At 37.5% G+C, this 21,388-nt stretch overlaps 1 protein-coding gene across 2 annotated transcripts; it reads right to left on the bottom strand.

Moving 5' to 3' along the window:
* Window positions 1–2,668: 2,668 nt before the first annotated feature.
* LOC306858892 (uncharacterized protein) lies at window positions 2,669–17,703 on the bottom strand. 2 transcript variants are annotated; one of them, XM_079399674.1, is made up of 3 exons: window positions 17,626–17,703; window positions 14,888–15,549; window positions 2,669–6,383 (listed from the first exon to the last, which is right to left on the bottom strand). In XM_079399674.1, the coding sequence occupies exons 2-3, from the start codon at window positions 15,474–15,476 to the stop codon at window positions 5,500–5,502; spliced, it is 1,473 nt and encodes a 490-aa protein (XP_079255800.1). In that variant the 5' UTR covers window positions 15,477–15,549; window positions 17,626–17,703; the 3' UTR covers window positions 2,669–5,499. The 2 variants fall into 2 exon arrangements, with proteins under 2 accessions (XP_079255800.1, XP_079255801.1); XM_079399675.1 differs by lacking the exon at window positions 17,626–17,703 and adding an exon at window positions 16,313–16,391 and having other exon boundaries at window positions 2,675–6,383.
* Between the last annotated feature and the right edge of the window lie 3,685 nt (window positions 17,704–21,388).

The raw sequence follows: 21,388 nt of genomic DNA on the forward strand, positions 1-21,388 counted from the left end.
TCCCTCCACCACCCCTTCTAGTCCTAAGCACTTACATAAGGAGGGAGTACTCTGGGTTCGGGCTGAACTCCGAGCTCGGAGCCCTCGGACAGCACGCCAAATACGCATTAAACTTTACCCCTTGAAATTATATGCAAGTGTGAACTCGTGAAATGTCTATTTGACACCTGACAGGATATGTCCTAGAGACATATTGCAGATGAGCAAACACTCTTCTCACCTTTATTCCAGGTAAGAAATAAACATTTTAAATTCTAATGGTTTTAATTGTTATAGGGTATTTTTAGTGAATATGTTCAATACATACATGCAGTGCAAGCCAAAACAAAACCATGTTAAATTCTAATAAAAATAATTGACAACACACTGCATTCATTTATTAATCTGCATTTAAGTGTCACTTTCTACATCTGAATTTGATTGTGTGGGTAAAAATTGGTTTGAGTGAGTGGACAAAATTGTAGGGATCAGCAGTCAGATGTGATGATTCAGGAGCGATGGGTTTTTTAGCGCTATAAGGGATCAGATTTTGAATGTATAGCTGTATATTTGAGTAATCAAAATGCCAGAGTGACCTAAATAAAAGTTGCATGGAAAAGATTGGGAGAGTGCCTCAACTCTCAAAACGTGAATCACACCTGTGGAGGGAGATGACATGAAGGCTCTTGATGTCAGTGTAACTCTGAAATCAGAGTACAGCTGAATAATTGAATCAAAATCAAAACATCTTTTAAATGGTCCAGATTGGTATATCCTTCAAAGCTGCTGGATTACATTAGTTTTGACTGAAAGTTATGTATTGTATTCTTCAATATGTACTTCACAAAATAATTCCTCTAGTTCTGACTGCTGACATTGAAAATGATGCATGTTTTTTTTTTTTTTTCTCGGATACTGGGAAATTCGTTGATTGCCATTTTGACATGTCTGCTTACATATTTGGTAATAATTCTCTTTTCAAATAGATTTCTATATTATTTTGTATTAAGGATTTAAAAATGATCCTTATCAACCTTGATTGACATGGCAATATTCTATCACATTATTTTGACAGTTAATGTTTGGGCGTTATTTTGTTGGAGTGGGTGGGTTTCAGTTAACTTTTGGCTTGGAAATCATCCATCCAATATGGCAACACTGATTAGCATATATGAATAGCAATTAAAGAGACCATTCACCATTTCTCCAAGTTTGCAGTTTGCAGATGACACCACACCGATCGGCCTCATCCAGGACGGTGACGAGTCTGCTTACAGATAGGAGGTTAAGGAGCTGGCTGCCTGGTGCAGTCTTAACAACCTGGAGCTTAACACTCTTAAAACTATGGAGATGATCATGGACTTCAGTAGAAACCCCCCTGCTCTCCCCTAGGCTTGCTGCGATAGACAGATAGATGGCGGTGATACCGCAACACCGGTTACTTCACTTGCCCACCGCTCTGCACTTCAATAACTGTCTGGTTCAGCTCAGCTACCAAATCTGACCTCAGAAGACTACGGAGAGTAGTCCGGACTGCTGAACGAAACACTGGTACAACCCTCCTCAGTCTCCAAGAGCTGTACTCATCCAGAGTGAGGAAAAAGGCTGGTTAAATCACTCTGGACCCCTCACATCCAGCACACTCTGTGAACCTGAAAGGCCAGACACAGAAACAGTTTCTTCCCTCAGGCAATCCATCTCATGAACACTTGACTAAACGTGGAACACCCAACTCTATTATAAATTATTTACCACACTTACTTTTTTTCTCTCATTTCAAATTTGCACATATCAGACCTGTACACACATAATTGTCTATATTATATATTGTTTTTGCTGTTTTGTACATTGCCTATTTGTATATTATTCTTTTATTATCTGTGTCCTGTCCTGTTGCTGTCTTTCTGTTGCACTGTGGAGCTTCTGTCACTACAACAAATTCCTCGTATGTGTAAACATACCTGGCCAATACAGCTCATTCTGATTCTGATTCTTAAAGGTGTGGTGCCAGACTTGTTTAGGACATAAAGTTGAGGACTTGCAAAGACTCAAGACTTACTTGTGACTTGCAAAACAGTGACTTTGGCCCCGTTTACACTAGTGCGTTTTCGTTTTAAATGCATAACTTTTGCTACGGATACGCCATTATCCATATCGTTTACACTACTCCTCGAAAACGGAGACGTTTGAAAACGCTGCAGACCCCGTTTTAGATTGAAAACTCCAGGGTTGTGTTTCAGTGTAAACGGACCAAAACGGAGACTTTTGAAAACTATGGCGTGGCTGCCCACATTTGCTCTGCGTATACTTGACGACCGTGTAAACAATAACATCATGTTCATTATTGTACCCATAGATATGTATGGGTAGATTCCCCATTCGACTGCTCCAAGCACGCAAATGCATCCGGAATCTAAATAATAGGGAATCTACCTATACATATCTATGGTCGTACCTGCATAAATGGTCATGTGACATGTGTTTTCGGTTGTGTAGTATTAACGAAGATCGTTTCGAAAAAACACCAGTGTAAACGTTGATCGTTTTCATTCTAAAACGCCGTTTTAAAACGAAAACGCACTAGTGTAAACGGGGCCTTGGTCTCACCTCTGACAATTCCCTCTCTCATGAACTCTTATGTCAAGTCAGGCAAGTCAGCTTTGAAATGACATCAATTCAGCTGTAAAGCAACTCTACAGAAGATTTTTTTTAATTTAATTCATTATTTGACAGGGACAATAGACAGTCAGAAAACTGCCCCAGAATTAGCTACAGAGCTAAATACGAAACAAAATGTGGCAAAAACATCAGTATAATACCATTTACAGTAAAATCCCCCCACAATTTAACAGATAAAAAAAATATAATCCCCCACATAGAAACTACAATCCAAATCTCTACAAAATATCCCCTATAATACTACAAAGCATCATCCTACAAACAATTATAAAAATTTTACAATTCAAAGTTTCATTCAAAATACAGAAATATTTAATGGTCACACACCTGACTCGTCTTTAACCATATTTTCAAATGTAGCTTAAATTGTGCTAAGGTAGAACACTGGCTTATATAAAATTGTCAAAAGGAAAAAAAAAACTTTTTAATAATCAAACGATGATTTCTTATTGAATACTTTTAGAGCATGTTTATACAAAGTATATAAAGGTCTAAGAGTAGATTTTCCTGCTTGCGACCATGAAGTAACACAATAAGAGAAATGAGAAAAGATCAAAGAATTCAAAAAGACTCTTGAAGCTTCTATTGAAAGTTGACTCTGTATACATTTTTAATTTCTAAGTTGAGGTGTCACTACACAAACTATATTTTCACCATTACCTAATATATCTGGTTGCACCTCCTCCTTTTTAAATTTAAAATACATACATGCACTTTTACGAACATTTAATGTTAAGCAGCACTGAGTAAACCAATCTAAAAGTTTTGTCATTGCGATAGATCATTTTTGTGCCACCTTTTCTTTTGTTTTGTCATGTATATAAATTACAGTGTCATCTGCGTACATTTGAATATGTACATCAGGACAAACATTTGGAAGATCGTTCAAATACAGACTAAAGAGTAATGGCCCTAGGGTTGACCCCTGAGGAACCCCTGTAGGACGATCTCTTAAAGAAGATATGTATTAATCCGGGTACACTGTTTCCTTGATGTAAGATAAGTCTCAATCCATTTTATTGTATCTTCTGAAAAATTTCAATGTGATCATTTGGATAATAAAATATTGTGATTTAGTGTATTGAATGCTTTTTTTGTGAATCAAGGAACACAGCCCCACCCTTATCTAATTTTGACCGAATTTGCTCAATAAAATAACATACAGCAGTTTCTGTCAAATGCGGTTTACCAAACCCAAATTGCATAGGACATAATAAATTTTGTATATCTACGAATTTCACAATTTGATCAGTTACTACTTTTCTACTATTTTAGACACTACGAATAGAATTGAAATCGGACCAATAATTTACCACATTAGTTTGATCACCCGTCTTAAAGACTGGGGTAACTAACCCCGTTTTCCAACAACTTGGGAATGTAGATTGTCTAATTGATAAATTCACAAAATGAGTAATTGGTGCTAAAAAGATATCACTATTATTATTTTTTTTTTAGTCTAAACCATCTATCTGAATTATACTCTCTGTAACTGTTGTCAAATGAAATGCAGATTTTACTAAATTCACTAATTTAATTTCTTTGTAGACTCAGTTCAAAATTTGAGTGATAAATTTGGAATAAGACAAAGAAATTATTAAATACATCAGCAATTTCATCAGGTTTATCAATTATACTTCCTTTAAAATCCAATTCTAAACATTTATTACATGATTTAATGTCTTTATTAATAGTTTCCCATACCCTTTTACTACTGCCTTTAGCCTCATTTAAAATATTAACAAAAAATTGTATCTTAGCCTGCCGTAATGTCTTAGCTACCTTATTTCTTAAACTATTAAAAAGTCTATCTTGTTGCAAACCAGATTTTATAGCTTTTTTTAAGCAGTATCACGCTTTTTCATAAGCATCCATACCTGTTCATTAATCCATGGACTTATTTCCAACTAGCTTTTTATATTTATTCCTTACATTTTTTAGCTCCTCTATAAATATTATATGTGCAGTTTCCAGGTTTTCAGAAAATAAAAGTGATTGCCAATCAATTTGTCCAAGCTCTTCTTCAAAAGCACTCATATGCTTTTTTGGTATTCTATATGAATAATTCTGGTCAGTATTATGATATACAAATCTATTCTTATTCAGCTTCCTAGAAATAAGCATTAAATTGTGATCTGATATTCCAGTTAAAAAAGATGAAAAGTTTTTGTAATTCTGTCTGGTTTATTAGTAAAGATAAGATCTAGGAAGGTTCGAGAAGTTCAACCAATTGTGTAATTCAGTTACTTCCTTCAGTTTATTTTTGGTCATTTTATCAGCCCAGTTAAGATTAAAATCCCCCAAAACAATACACTCTACTTATCTCAATTTCTTTAAAAAGTATTCTAAAATGATCATAAAATGAAATATCAGGTGAAGGGGGCCTATAAACTGCAACAATGGTAAAAGACGAAGCAATACATTCAAAATCATTTGAGCACTCAAGATGAACTTGTTTACTTATAAAATGTTCTTTAACAGGAAAAATGGCAGAGGAGGAGGGCTTCTTATCTTGTCTGAAATATTTATACCCTTACCCAGGCATTGCTAAAGATGCAGTAGGAAAAGTTTTAGTTAGCCACGTTTCAGACAAACACAAGAAGTCTAAATTTGAGTCCATAAGCAATTTTTCAAGTTGTTCATGTTTTGATAACATACTTCGAAGATGGTATGCCATCATCCAGCTTATGTGAAACTAGAGATTTGCTTTGTTTCTGGAAGTCTTTCCACAGTGAAGGCACATGATAGGCTTCTCTCCGATGCCCCTGAATGATTTCTTGTCTGTAAAACGCATTCCACACTGATGACATTTAAACAGGTCCCTCGAGTAAATACCTAAGGTTAACTTTTCGGTTGAACCCTCTCTCCGGTGTGCATTCTTCTCATGTGGGCTACAAGGTTTCGTTTTTGACTGAAACTCTTTCCACACTGAGGGCATGTGTAAGTCGTCTCTTCAGTGTGAATTTTCATATGAATTTTAAGGTTTCGTTCTCGCTTGAAAAATTTTCTACACAGATGGCAGATGATGGGCTTCTTTCTAGTGTGAACTTTAATGTGGTAATTTAGGCTTCCTTTTTGGTTAAAACTTTTTCCACACTCTTTACAGGTGAAAGATTTCTCTCCAGTGTGAATATTCATGTGGATTTTAAGGTTTCCAACTTGATTGAAACTCTTTCCACACTGATAACATATGCAAGGCTTCTCTCCGGTGTGAATTTTCATGTGGTCTTTAAGGTGGCGTTTTACGCTGAAACTCTGTCCACACCGATAACATGTGCAAGGCTTCTCTCCGGTGTGAACTGTCATGTGCCTTTTAAGGCCTCCTTTACGAGTGAAACTGTTTCCACACTGATTGCATGTGTAAGGCTTCTCTCCGGTGTGAACTGTCACGTGCGTGTTAAGGCTTCCTTTAGTGAAATTATTTCCACACTGTTGGAAGGTAAAAAGGCGTTGGACGTCAAGGTTTCCATTTTGATTGGCACTCTTTCCAAACTGAGGAGAACTGTTGTGAATTTTCATGTGCCTGTTAAGGCTTCCTTGTTGACTGAAAGTCTTTCCACAATGAAAGCAAGTCCTACTTCCTGCTCTTTTTTGAGTGGAAGTCTTTTCAGACTGTAAGGAACAAACCGATTTTTCTCCGATTATGAAATCAGGAAGATTCTCATACTGATCTTTCTCCTCAATTTCATTCATTCCGTCCCTCTCCTCTTTCATTGCCATTAGGTCTAAGGTGGAAAAACAAACAAAAGTTAACCCCAGTTTAATAGCTCAAAGCAGTCAGTATAGTATATATTTAATGCCATGTCAGCATCAAAGACTATTTTCAAGGCAAAACAATTTTAAAAATACAAGTATAACACATAATAAAAAAAACAGCAAACAAACAAACAAGTTATATTACACAAGATTTTTAACATTGTGATAAAAATTCTAAAACATTTCCTGGCAAAATTATAATAACTTCATAAAATAGTTTTCTACATACATTAAAAGCTGGACAGTCCAATAAAATATGTTTGACAGTAAGAGGAACCTTGCAAAACATACATAGAGTATGGTCTTCACCTTTAAGCATAAATGCACGTGTCAAGCCCAATGTATACTTCTGTGTCGAACCTACGCCGTAACTTACACATAGACGCACACCTCTCCAAAGATCTAACAGCGCGTCAATTCTACGTGGACCGCAAGTGCTGTGATTGGTCTGCTAGAACCCCTCCCTCTGGATGTACTTGAGTTTTGTGTGCGTTTATGAGCTGCTGCTCCAGCCCCTTTCCAGAATAGAGCTGTGCCATTTCAGCTTGTACCTGCTAAAATATCTGTTTTGATTCTGATTATCATGTTTATCGAGCTGAAAGCATGCGTTTTAAACCATATTAGTTTAAAGGAGCACTGCGTAAGTTCTGAAATTTCTAACAGTTACTGACACCAGTGCACAGTGGCCGTTAGAGGAACTGCAGCCAGTCTCATGCACGTTCTCGGTGCACACTAGATAAGGCTTTTTTTAATTTTATTTTAAGCTTACGAGGAGTTTCCGTGGGTGTCTGGGTTGTGCTGGAGGCTGGTCGCTTCTTTCCGTCCGCAGAGTCCATTTCAAACACTACCGCTAGCGATTGCCGCTGTAGACGAGAACGCGCATGACGTCACATTTTCGCGCCAATTCGGACCCGACTCCTCCAGACACAACTGTGCCTGCAGGCTGATAGAAGCAACCGTGGTGGACAGTCAAGGTGTCATTCTTCCTATTACATTATGGTTGGCTCATAAATGGACAAATGAAAACTCTATCTTAAAGATTTTTTTAAGCAAAAACCTACAGCCCCTTTAAACTTCTGATATACGGTTTTCTGAGTGCACACATATGAAGCACACGGACAGAAAGCGACTGTCACACCATGTGAGTAAACTACGTTTTCTGTGCTCTTCTGTGCGGCCAAATACAGAACAATTAGCATGTTTTGCTCAATCTTTCACCATGGCATTAGAACTCGTACACCGTTGTCACTTGCGAAATCAAACTGAAGGCACAGCGGGTGGAAATTTACAGATTAGGGGGCGGTAATATTATAATGAGATCCCTTTGCCACGTCACCAAAGGAGCGAAAAGGCTCGTTTTTTCAGAAGCTTGCAGAAAAGGGCTCACTAAAACAAAATTACTGGGTTCATCTTTTTCACGTGTTCTCGGTTGGTAGATGAACTGGGGACCTGATTAAAAACTTGGAAAAGTCAGATTTTCATATGTCACCTTTAAAAATAAGAAGCAAAGAACAAGTGTCTTCTCATTTATTATACTACATAGCATTATACATCAGTAGTCGGCCGTGACAAACAATGTTGATCTTCCATCGTAAAAGTCAGCATTGAAAGAATGCCATCTTCTCCTGTTCCGTTGTTGTCTCCTTTTTGTAGTTTTAAATAATGATTTGATATGTATTTGCTGCCACCACGGCTATAATGCTTCTCCGACGACCCGGTACTGCGGGTTACACCAGCAACATGCCCGTGGACACTGCAGACTAGCAGTCTGCATGTGTACTGCACGTCGACGTGGACAAAAAAAAAATGGAGAAAAACTAACTTGGAAGTTTTTAGAATTGCGTGGAAAAACAGTATGTCCAGCTATAGACAGGCTCTAAAAGCTGCCAGGGTAGAGCATATCCGCAAACTCATAGATAATAACCAAAACAATCCAAGGTTCTTATTTAGCACAGTGGCTAGATTAACAAATAAACAGACACCGCCCGATCTAAATATTCCCTCACAATTTAATAGTAATGATTTTATGAATTTCTTTACTGGTAAAATAGATAACATCAGAAATACAATAACAAATGTAGATTCTACTGCGTCTAGTATTTCAGCTTCATTCATCGCACCCAAAGAAAAACTGCAGTGCTTTACAACTATAGGACAGGAAGAGCTAAACAAACTTATCAGTACATCTAAACCAACAACGTGTTTATTAGATCCTGTACCCACTAAACTACTGAAAGAGTTGTTACCCGTAGCAGAAGAACCGCTTCTCAATATTATTAACTCATCGTTAGCCTTAGGTCACGTCCCAAAACCATTCAAGCTGGCGGTTATTAAGCCTCTTATTAAGAAACCACAACTAGATTCTAATGAACTGGCAAATTACAGACCCATTTCAAATCTTCCGTTTATGTCAAAAATTTTAGAAAAAGTTGTGTCTGCTCAATTGTGCTCCTTCTTGCAAAAAAATGATCTCTATGAGGAATTTCAGTCAGGTTTCAGGCCTCACCATAGCACAGAAACTGCACTTGTTAAAATTACAAATGACTTGCTTCTTGCTTCAGATCAAGGCTGCATCTCATTGCTAGTATTACTTGATCTTAGTGCTGCGTTTGACACTATAGACCATGATATACTCATAGATCGACTACAAAACCATATTGGTATTCAAGGGCAGGCTTTAAGATGGTTTAAATCATACCTGTCCGATCGCTACCACTTTGTTCATTTAAATGGAGAGTCATCACAATTATCACCAGTAAAGTATGGAGTACCACAAGGATCAGTCCTAGGTCCTCTTCTATTTTCAATATACATGTTGCCTCTTGGTAATATTATTAGAAAATACGGGATTAGTTTTCATTGCTATGCTGATGATACTCAACTATATATCTCAACAAAACCAGGTGAAACTTCTAAACTATCTAAGATAATAGATTGTGTAAAAAATTTAAAAGATTGGATGACCAATAATTTCCTCCTATTAAATTCAGATAAGACAGAGATATTACTTATTGGACCAAAAAACAATACACAGAATCTCTTGGATTACAATTTACAACTTGACGGATGCACTGTCACATCCTCTAAAGTCAAAAATCTGGGTGTTATATTAGACAGCAACTTGTCCTTTAAAAATCATATTTCCCATGTTACAAAAACAGCATTCTTCCATCTTAGAAACATTGCCAAGCTTCGAAACATGCTACCTGTTTCTGATGCAGAAAAGCTAGTTCATGCATTCATGACCTCTAGACTGGACTATTGTAATGCACTGCTAGCTGGTTGTCCTGCATCTTCAATAAACAAGCTACAGATAGTCCAAAATGCAGCGGCTAGAGTTCTTACAAGGTCAAGAAAATATGATCATATTACCCCAATTTTACAGTCTCTGCACTGGCTACCTATTCAGTTCCGTATCATTTACAAAATATTATTACTTGCCTATAAGGCCCTAAATGGTTTAGCTCCTGCGTACCTAACTTGTCTCCTACCACGCTACAATCCAACCCGCTCCTTAAGGTCGCAAAACTCTGGACTTTTGGTAGTACCTAGGATAGCAAAGTCCACTAAAGGAGGTAGAGCTTTTTCACATTTGGCTCCCAAACTCTGGAATAGCCTTCCTGATAACGTTCGGGGTTCAGACACACTCTCTATGTTTAAATCTAGATTAAAGACACATCTCTTTAGCCAAGCATTCACATAATGCATTTTATAATCTTGTACTGTAGTATATCTGATCAAATGTACATTATTATTATTCTTTAGCTTGGGATGGAACAGCAGCTACGCTAATTATGTTTCTATTTGTCTCTGTTTCTGCCACGGGATTAACATCCCGTGGTAATTAGGAATGACAGAAGCTTCAGTCTGGATCCAACCCCTAAATGATCTGAGATGACCGAACACCTGAGAAAAGATAATGCCAACCCCTCAGAGGATGCCAACGCTCAGACAACATACAGAATTACCAAATGACCACTGGAACTAGTTGAGACCTTACAATCTGACTTTGCTGCAGTTAAATTGAACTGCTGGTTTGTTGGCCAGAGGCCAATGTTTGATATTGATATTGTGATATGTTTGATATTGATATTGTGATATGTTTGATATTGTGCAGTTGCTTTGACACAATTTACATTGTTAAAAGCGCTATATAAATAAAGGTGACTTGACTTGACTTGACAAAGACGCAGAAGTATAAATGAAAACCGACACACAGCTTACAGCAAATACGACAAAATGTGCAGGGCTTGGGGTCCTCCAGGATAGGATTGAACACCCCTGTCCTTGGGGATAAAATGCAACAAATTTAGGGAGAAAGGAAAAAAGTTACACCTCAGGGAACCTAATAAAAAAAGTAAATCAAATTGGACAATTTATTGGTCCTACACCTTCCACGGGATGTATAAATACATTTAGACCACTTAGCTATCGGGATGTGAAGAGACTGTCTTCAGAAACATTTTTTGTTATGCTGTTTGAAAATCACCTATTGCTCCTATACAGTGGGGGAAAAAAATATTTGATCCCCTGCTGTTTTTGTACATTTGCCCACTGACAAAGAAATTATCAGTATATAATTTTAAATGGTAGGTTTATTTTAACAGTGAGACAGATTAACAACAAAAAAATACAGAAATACGCATTTCAAAAAAAGTTATAAATTGATTTGCATTTTAATGAGTCTAAGTATTTGATCCCTATCAATCAGCAAGATTTCTGGCTCCCAGGTGTCTTTTATACAGGTAAGGAGCTGAGATTAGGAGCACTCTCTTAAACCTGTATAAAAGACACCTGTCCACAGAAACAATCAAATTCCAAACTCTCCACCATGGCCAAGACCAAAGAGCTGTCTAAGGGGCCGTTCACATATCGCGCCTAAAAACGCGTGGAAAACGCTAGGTGCGCCGCTTTCTCCTTTTTCCCCAAAGCGTTCGGGCGGTTGCGCTCAGGAGGCGCCTGTCGTTGCTAAGCAACCATCAGCTGCGCTCTCCGTTACAACAAGGAAATTTCAGCAATGGATTTCCACCACCGAAAAACCCTTGCTGTAACTCTGTTACAAGATTTATTTACTAAGAAAAAAAAAAATATGCCACAGTGTTTGGGTGCACCCCATACTTCAAAAATGCAAAAACCATGGGAAATTTCACCAGCTGATTCAGGAGCTTCGCCTGGACAACATGATGAGCCATGAGTTCAAAGCCATGATGATGAGCCAATGCTCCTCCATTTTTCTGCTGAGGTTTCAAAGTAACAGAAAAGGTGAGGAAGCTGATTGGTTATGTAATGGAAGTCGTGGCCTAATGGTTAGAGAGTCAGACTTGTAATCCAAAGGTTGCGGGTTCAAGTCTCCGGCCAGCAGGAATTGTAGGTGGGGGGAGTGAATGTCCAGCGCTCTCTCCACCCTCAATACCACGACTGAGGTGCCCTTGAGCAAGGCACCGAACCCCCAACTGCTCCCCGGGCGCCGCAGCATAAAATGGCTGCCCACTGCTCCGGGTGTATGTTCACGGTGTGTGTGTGTGTTCACGGTGTGTGTGTGCATGTTGGATGGGTTAAATGCAGAGCACGAATTCCGAGTATGGGTCACCATACTTGGCTGAATGTCACTTCACTGGTTGGTTCTCGTCACATGACATGCGGTGCGCTTGCGACATTCTGAAAAGTTGAGATGTCTTTATCTCGATGCGGCGCGGACGTGCCTGGAAAAAACAAGTGCGTCGCTTCCATTATGAGCGCACATACCGCGCGTCTACATTTGAAATAACGAACTTGAGCGCGCAAAAGACGCGATATGTGACTAAGGATGTCAGGTACAAGATTGTAGACCTACACAAGGCTGGAATGGGCTACAAGACCATCGCCAAACAGCTTGGTGAGAAGGTGACAACAGTTGGTGCAGTTATTTGCAAATAGAAGAAACACAAAATAACTGTCAATCTCCCTCGGTCTGGGGCTCCACGCAAGATCTCACCTTGTGGAGTTTCAACGATCATGAGAACGGTGAAGAATCAGCCCAGAAATACACGGGAGGATCTTGTCAATGATCTCAAGGCAGCTGGGACCATAGTCACCGAGAAAACAATTGGTAACACACTACGCCTTGAAGGACTGAAATCCTGCAGCACCCGCAAGGTCCCCCTGCTCAAGAAAGCAGATGTACAGCCCGTCTGAAGTTTGCCAATGATTCAGAGGAGAACTGGGTGAAAGTGTTGTGGTCAGATGAGACCAAAATCCAGCTCTTTGGCATCAACTCAACTCGCCGTGTTTGGAGGAGGAGTAATGCTGCCTATGACCCCAACAACACCATCCTCACCATCAAACAGAGGTGGAAACATGCTTTGGGGGTGTTTTAATCCTAAGGGGACAGGACAACTGCACCGCATCAAAGGGACAATGGACAGGGCCATGTACCGTCTGGGCCAGGGCATTGAAAATGGGTCGTGGATGGGTATTCCAGCATGACAATGACCCCAAACACACAGCAAAGGCAACAAAGGAGTCCTGCAGATTTGCTTTATCCATCATCAAGAAGATCAGGCCCTTTCTTTTGGAACATGCTCCACAACTCCTTGTTCAGGGTCCTCGAACAGTTCTCAAATCACCTTAATGTCAGAGTAATAGTTTACTGATATGTGAGACAAATGTTAAGGTCGAGACTGAGGAGCATTTGTGCAAAGGGTAGCGAACTAATGTAGTGATAACGTAACTTACAATCTTCATAGCTATCGCAACAGCAGCCTCACGCAAAACAAAACAAACAACAACAAAAAAACGGCTCACGATGTAATCACCATTTAAACTGGAACACCATAATTGACAGCAGATACAAATGCATTCCGTCCGAAATATGGACAGTTGCCTGCAGCGTCTAAAAGCTAGGCTTCAGGAGTGAGATTGGTTGGATGAGGGAAACAACATTAAGGTAAACCAATCAGAGGCAGAGTAGGTCTGGTCCATTCCTTTGCCAACAGGGGAAAAAAACGTTACAGGTGATGTGAAACGATGACTCATACGACAGATACGACAACAACCCGCCCAATTATTTATTTTTATTTTTACGTTTCTACATGATTCACGTGAATGACCTATTTCACCGAAAAGGTGACAAGTTTGCACCCCTGCTAAGACTGACACTTAAGGTTTAGACCTACACTTTGCTGAAATTACGACTGAGATAAGTAACTTTTAAGCGCAGCTATGAGCCAATAATTTTTTTTTACTTAAGTCAATTCTTAGAGGCTTGATAAATATGGACCCTGATCAAGTGCCATGGTGTAAATTTCCAGTTATGCGGGGGATATGCAAATCTATTTTTTTGCACAGCCCAACTCTGTTTTTTCCTTCTACTTCTTTAACATCTTGCCTACATGATCTTAAAACGGACATACACACGGTTTCACCCAATCTCATGTTAATCTTAAATTCCTATACTATAGATTAGTATTGCATCCTTCATGTCTCCGAAAAGTCTTTTGTTTTATCATACTTACAAAAGAAAGATACAGCTTTATGATTCTCTCCGAAAAAAGCTGAGCTCTTGGAGGCACACCGTGGGCGGAGTTAAAGAGTGACGAGCACTTGTGCCGATTGCCAACAAAACACAGACTTACCGTCTGCAGTTCTGAATCATGACCGGGATCGTTTATAGCTGGGACTGCTCCATCTTTCAGTATCAAACGATGTGCAAATTCAGCATCGAACTGGGCCTTGTTTATAAAACATTTTTAACACACTTGAGAAACTCCGTTGCTGCCCCAGAAAAACAAACTGCATAGACGGTTAACGTAACGCTGAGTTCTTTGGGAAGCTGCACAAGGTTATCTTTCCCTCACAACCAAAAACAGTTCTTTAGAGACATTCTTCATGAGGGAGTCTCGCTCAGTGCTGCCAAATGAAGCGTGTGCTCTCGCTCTGGTCGATGCGTGCACGGGCATGTTCTTCCAGGAGAAATGCCCATAAAAGGAGTTACAACCTTGTTTACGTCATGAAGAGCCACGACCGAAAAAACTCTCCGAAACTTGTACGAACCCAGAAGTGAGATTTTTGAAACTTACTTAATATCGACAGAGTACATCCTTCCCCTACTGTACATAATCTTGGTGTATTATTTGATTCTGCACTATGCTTTGAATCCAATATAAACCAGCATGTCAAGTCCTGTTTTTACCAACTTCGCAATATTGTCTGTTTACGACAATCACTAAATTTCAAAAATGCTGAAACTGTTATTCATGCTTTTATAACTTCATGCCTGGACTATTGTAACTCCTTGTTATATGGCCTTCCTAACAAAGCCCTTAATTGCTAACAGCTAATTCAGAATGCTGCTGCTCGTGACCTTACATTTACCAAAAAATCAGCCCACGTCACACTCATATGACCCTCTTCATAAATATCATTCATTTCTGTAGAGCTGGACATTTTAATAAGGATCTCATGAGTGAGTTCAGCTTTGAGAATGAAAACCAACCTGTTTGTTCCTCAGGATCTTCATGTTTGACTCTGAATGCTTCTTCAATCGTCATGTCTTCACTGTCTTTAATAAGCGCCAGCTTTGTTTGTTCCTCAGGATCTTCATGTTTGACTCTGAATGCTTCTTCAAGCTTCATGTCTTCACTCTCTTTAATAAACACCAGCTTTGTTTGTTCCTCAGGATCTTCATGTTTGACTCTGAATGCTTCTTCAAGCTTCATGTCTTCACTGTCTTTAATAAACACCAGCTTTGTTTGTTCCTCAGGATCTTCATGTTTGACTCTGAATGCTTCTTCAATCGTCATGTCTTCACTGTCTTTAATAAGCGCCAGCTTTGTTTGTTCCTCAGGATCTTCATGTTTGACTCTGAATGCTTCTTCAAGCTTCATGTCTTCACTCTCTTTAATAAACACCAGCTTTGTTTGTTCCTCAGGATCTTCATGTTTGACTCTGAATGCTTCTTCAAGCTTCATGTCTTCACTGTCTTTAATAAGCGCCAGCTTTGTTTGTTCCTCAGGATCTTCATGTTTGATTCTGAATGCTTCTTCAATCTTCATGTCTTCACTCTCCTCTTTTATAAACGCCATCTTTATAGTAGTGTCACGTCGATCTCAGTTGCTTCAGCAGGAGGGTTTTTTTTGTGCCTGTGAGCACTTTGTCCTGTTTAAGAAGAAAATAATTAACAGAAAGTAAATTATTCTCTAAAATAAATCTTTGTGCCTCTCAATCAGATCCCTAGTTCATTAGTTCATTAATATGTACATCATATTAAATAGATTCCACTTTCATGAAACTATTTGCAGCTGGTTTGTAAAAGTTGTCATTACACAGTTTGTGTTAATATATAACTCATGAATAACTAAAACTTTTATTAATAATTACTGCATCAGCAAAGAATTAACGTTCTATATGATGCATAGATTAAGTAATCAAATTGTTATTAGTTAAACGTTTCAATGCATTAAAGGGTTACTCCACCCCAAAATGAAACTTGTCTTTAATCGCTTACCCCCATGTCGTTCCTAACCAGTAAAAGCTTCGTTCGTCTTCGGAACACAATTTAGATATTTTAGATGAAAACCGGGAGGCTTGTGAGCGATACTCTACAAAGTGGCACTACAGTGACGTTACGCTGCCGAATTGTTGAATAAAGTTATTTTTGTTTTATTTCCATACAAAAAGTATTCTCGTCGCTTCATAACGTTACGGTTGAAGCACTGATGGCAGATGGACTATTCTGACGATGTCTTTCACACTTACCTGGACCTCGACAGTGTAATTTACTTGGCAGTCAATGGGACAGTTAACGACAAAATTTTCATTTTGGGGTGAAGTATCCCTTTAATTCCCTAATATTCAACTTATAGTTGTCTGCTTTAATTAATCATTAGCTATTGCAAAGATAACATTGTTATGACTTTACCTCCTTTTTGAAGCACATGACTAACCAATTCAAAATCCTTTACCACAATGACACAGTGTTTCCCACACGTTGATTTATTTGTGGCGGGCCGCCACAAATACCCATCGCCCGCTGCCATCAGCTACCGTGTCTCAAACACACGAGCGCGAACAATATTTAGCAACTTTTGGACCCTTTTGGCAGCTTTTTTTCCATAACGAGTACATACTGACAAACCTAGCGACTTTTTTGAAAAAACCCTTAGCTATCGTTCAGTTGGAAGATGTCTCCAGTACTGCCCCGCGAGCGCGAGGTCTGTTTATTAGTTGCTGATGTAGTAGTCATTAAGTAGTTTTTCATGAGAACTCAATCTGAGTGATTATCTGTGCATTAGTTAAGCATGAATTCCCACATGAAAAAAATTCTGTAGTAAATTATGGTAAATACTATAGTGGTTTTGAACCATACTATAGTAAAGTACTTGATTTAATTTTTTGTGGTAATATAACAACTATAGTAATAAAAAACAAATGACTTTACCCAAAACTGTACGTTTTCTACAACTATAGGATATATTATACTACAACACACTACAGTTTACTAACTAAAGTATGCTACAGTATTTACTATCAGGTCACTATAGTTAATAATACAGTAGCATTCATTAAGAAAGTGTTGTAAATACTATAATATATACAGTATAATACAATTTACCATAGTATGGTTCAAAAACACTACAGTATTTACTATAAATTCGAGTATTTTGTTCATGCGGGGTATTGTAAAGTGTTACAGTGTTTGTTGTTCTCGTTTATCGCGCGCGCTGATTCGAATCTCGACTGATTCTGTTCCTATGATTCGGTTTCTCCGTTTCTCTCATCACTTCTTTCCAGTGAAAGATGCACTAATGCTGTGTTCCAGGCGAACTTCTACCCGTGAAAGTGCACTGCAGTCAAACCCTGAACTCATGCTAGATCCACGTTACTCCCACAGCCCGCGAAACAACAATAGCAGCCCCCACAGATGCGCGGTTTATGCAACAAATAGATCAATAATAAACAAAACAAACAAAGAAAGAAAGAAATGAGAAATAAATCAGTCGTGAGTTGTGGTTTGAAGTCGTGAGCTCAAAACGCTGCCTGGAACGCGCATTATTCACGATATAATGAGCCAAATGAGACGCACCTTTTCTGTTCTTAATGAGGATATATACTTAACTCTAAAAAATAACGCTAAATAAAGTATTACCACGTTATATTTAAGATGTATTCATTTGTTTTATGTAGCAAGTAAAACGGTGTAAAGTAGTTTGAACTGATTTAAAAACCACAAACCTTTCTTCAGCCGAATCACAACAAATGCAGGAGCGGCGCAGCTTTGTGACGTCACATCACCAGAACAAAATAAAAGTCCCGTTCACACAATAAGGTTATTATATTTCCACAATTAGCATCGTATATATATATATGCTGAAAAAATAATAGAACCCTGCCCAAAACACAATAGAAAATGTAATGGATTTAATGGTTATGATGGGAATTGTATTGGTTTTAATGGAAACTATAATGGTATGTGATGGATTCTATTGGTGGATGTTAAATCCTATTGGAAAAATGCCCAAAACACAATAGAAAAATGAATTTTGTAATGGTTTTACTGGAAAAAGCTAATGGTTTATAATGATATTTTAATGGAAACCATTGGAATTTCTGTGATGGTTTCTATTGGGCTTCTAGCGTATTTTTTTTTTTTTAGCAGGGTATATATATGTAAATATATCTTCCATTCATTCCCCTATTTTGGAAAGTCATTGAAACAGTTTCATGGATTTTTTTTCTTTTGCTCTTGGGTCACATGAGAACACAAACATATACAGTGCCCTCCAGCTCCACTAATATGAGCAAAGGCGGCTGTGAAAATTAATCTGCATTGTTTATCCTTTTTATCATTTTTTTTTTATTTTTTTTAATTGCAACAGTTTTTATATTTTCTTACAGATATGAGGTATCCAAAATAAACCTAGACAATATTTTAACAGCTGGATATAGTGTACAAAAAATAAATAAATAAATAAAATAAAAAACACTACAACAACAGGACATATAAAAACCAATATCAGACTAGATAACAGATTAAGTAATATACATGCCTATTTACGTGTTTATATTTTTACATTCAATACAAATTATACATGTAAATTATTACAAAAACTGAAGATGATGTTGACTTCCATTGTAATTTAAAAATGTTCTTCCACTCTTCCTCCGATATTACAAAATGTCCCTCTTTTTCCCATTTATTTTGAATATATTAGCTGTTCTCTGATTTACTGTCTTGTAGACTTCTGTATAATTTCGTGATTATCTTGTTCTTGTTACCTGCTTTATATGCAGATATAAACAGTGTAAGAATACCATTATTTGTTTTTTCATTATATTTCCTAACAGTATTTTTAATTTTATGTTTTATTTGTAAATACCTATGAAAATCTTGATCTCCTAACAAGAACTCACTTTTAAGCGTATCAAAATCCTTCACTTCTCCTTTATGTAAAAAAGTGCAGTATGAGGTGAGACCTCGTTTAATCCAAGTTTTGAAACTGTTATCTATATTATTTGGAGCAAATGTTGAGTCATAAGCAGACCATCTTAATATTGTTACTAAATCTGTCAAGTCGTTTTTGTTTTATTATATCTTGCCAAATTTTTAATGAGTTGCTTGTCCATAGGTTGAATTCCTTTCCATAGTTTTTAATCAAATTATCATCTGCCATTATAGCTTGCACTGGAGGTCTATTAGGGTTAGCATTTTCTATTTCTTTCCATCTGGCCTTATAATTTGGATTGCACAAACATATTAATGGTCGTAATTGGGCTGAATAGTAATACTCTTCTAAACATGGCAGGGCAAACCCTCCATCTTCTTTCTTGCACTCTGATTTATCTTTTCCTTCTTTAGGGATAATCGTAATTGTAGCTTCTCTCCAAGATGGGGGAATCTCTCCCGTTTGGAGGCCCAGTTACATGTAGTTTGGAGTCTTGGGACTATTTGTTCTCGAAAGCATTTATACCATTCAGATGTGCTTGGGCTTTTGTTAGCTTTTAGCCTTGTTATTGACGCGTTTATTTCTAGTTCTGTTATTTCTTTTATCAAATTGGCATTCTGCTCTCCAGTAACTCCTGGTAGGTTTAGTGAGTCTATAATTTTTTTTATATATTGTTCATTCTGCATTTGGGGTTGTGAATATAAGGTTCTATAATATATTTCAAAACTCTGCTGTATCTTTTCCAATTTATGATATACTTTTTTAGTTTGGGGATTTTTTTATTTTATAGACTGCTGAATCTGTTTGTTGTTTTCTTAATTTATATGCTAAAAGTCTTGTAGATTTATTTCCTGATTCATAATACTTTTGTTTAAGGAACATTAATTTACGCTGAATTTCATTTGTGAACAAATCATCTCATTCTTTTTGCAATTTTTTGATTCTCTCTTTTTTTCCCTGGATCCTTTGTTTTCTTATGCTCCTTCTGTAACTCTTCCAATTGTGTTTGTAAACTATCCATTCTTTTTTGTCTATTTTTCTTTAATAGGGCTGAACGGGCAATCATTGTTTTGCCTGTCTTTTGTCATGGCCCTAGACTTTATTAAGTTAAACCCTCAAAACATATACCCCCGGTTTCACAGACATGGCTTAAGCCTAGTCCTAGACTAAACTGTAAGTCTGAGCTGTTTCTGCTGAAATAAACTTGTACTGACTGATCATAAAATATATCAGTGCCTTTGTTTTGTCTCAAGATGCACCCCAGTAATGTTTTTTTTCCAAGCATGTTTATAAATATTGCTGAAATGTCCTAATTGAACTATGGCCTAATCCTGGTTTAGTCTAAGCCCTGTCTGTGAAACCGGGCCTTAGAGTACTACTCTTCGTTTAGGCCTTTTTATTCACTTTGTCGGGAGCGACTCGTTAACACGCTGCCATCTTGTTGTCGTCCAAACCGGAAGTCCCCATCCATATGTTTTTCAATAACAAAATTATCGGTAACAGAGTCATTAAACATTAGAATTAAAGATGAGATTATAGAACAAGTATCAGAAGAAAAATATCTTGGTATGATTTTAGATTCTCAGTTAAATTTTAAAAGTCATGTTAAAAAGTTATGTAAAACAATTAAGGCAAATCTCGCCACCTTTAGAATAATAAGAAATTGTCTAACATATGACCATGCTTTTTTGTTTTTGAATTCGATGATATAATCACATATGGTATATGGATTATCTATTTGGTCTCAGACAAATCAATGCATAACTAATCAGGTTGAATGCCTCTATAATAGAGCCTTGAAAGGTTTAGATCACTTTGTCTTTTTTCATTATGTAAAGCTTGTGTTTAAATGTTTAAATGGACTTGCTCCTATGTCTTTATGTAATTTTTTTGTGAGATTACAGGGAAGCAGTAGATCCACTTGAGCGCTTCTAGTGGGAATTGTAGAGTTACACATTGTAAAACATCATTTGCTCAGACTTCTCTCTCAGTGAAAGGTGTGAAATTTTTTAATTCATTGCCTGATTATTTAAAATCTACTGTAAATTATAATTATTTAAAAAAAGCCACAAAATCTTGGTTGATACATCAACAAACCTGTAGTCATGTTTAGGGTATTAGTATTATAAATTTGTGTACTACTTGTTGTTTTTTTCTTGTAATAGCCCTTCTAGGGACAAGTGTTGCGAATTAGCTTTGGCTATAAGCACTATGGTACGTGCATGGGATGACTGTTGTTTCAGTTCCATCTATGTTTATTGTATCTGTCCCTAAACAAAACAAAAAAAAAGTTAGGTATCTTAAAGAATGTTGGTAACCAAATAGTTGTGGGGCACCTTTGACTTACGTAGCATGAAAAATATACTATGGAAGAACTTCATGTAGGTTTACAATAATATACACCAGGGTGAGTAAGTAATTTTTGGGTTAACTATTCCTTTAACCCATCATCAGTGTTACCAATGCCCTGCGAACTGCTTGCACGTCATCAGTTACTCTGTTGTGCTCTCGGTCAGTAGCCTCAGCAGAAACGTCACACTGGTGGTCAGTGT

The sequence above is a fragment of the Barbus barbus genome (assembly GCF_936440315.1).
Source record: "Barbus barbus genome assembly, chromosome: 39".
Classification (NCBI taxonomy): domain Eukaryota; kingdom Metazoa; phylum Chordata; class Actinopteri; order Cypriniformes; family Cyprinidae; genus Barbus; species Barbus barbus.

What these genes read in the sequence shown, in the direction of transcription:
- LOC306858892 (XM_079399674.1), bottom strand. Translation starts at nt 15,476, where the DNA reads ATGGCGTTTATAAAAGAGGAGAGTGAAGACATGAAGATTGAAGAAGCA. An exon ending in AGATCCTGAGGAACAAACAG is followed by an intron (nt 6,384 to 14,887) that starts GTTGGTTTTCAT and finishes TTTCCACCTTAG; the next exon opens with ACCTAATGGCAATGAAAGAG.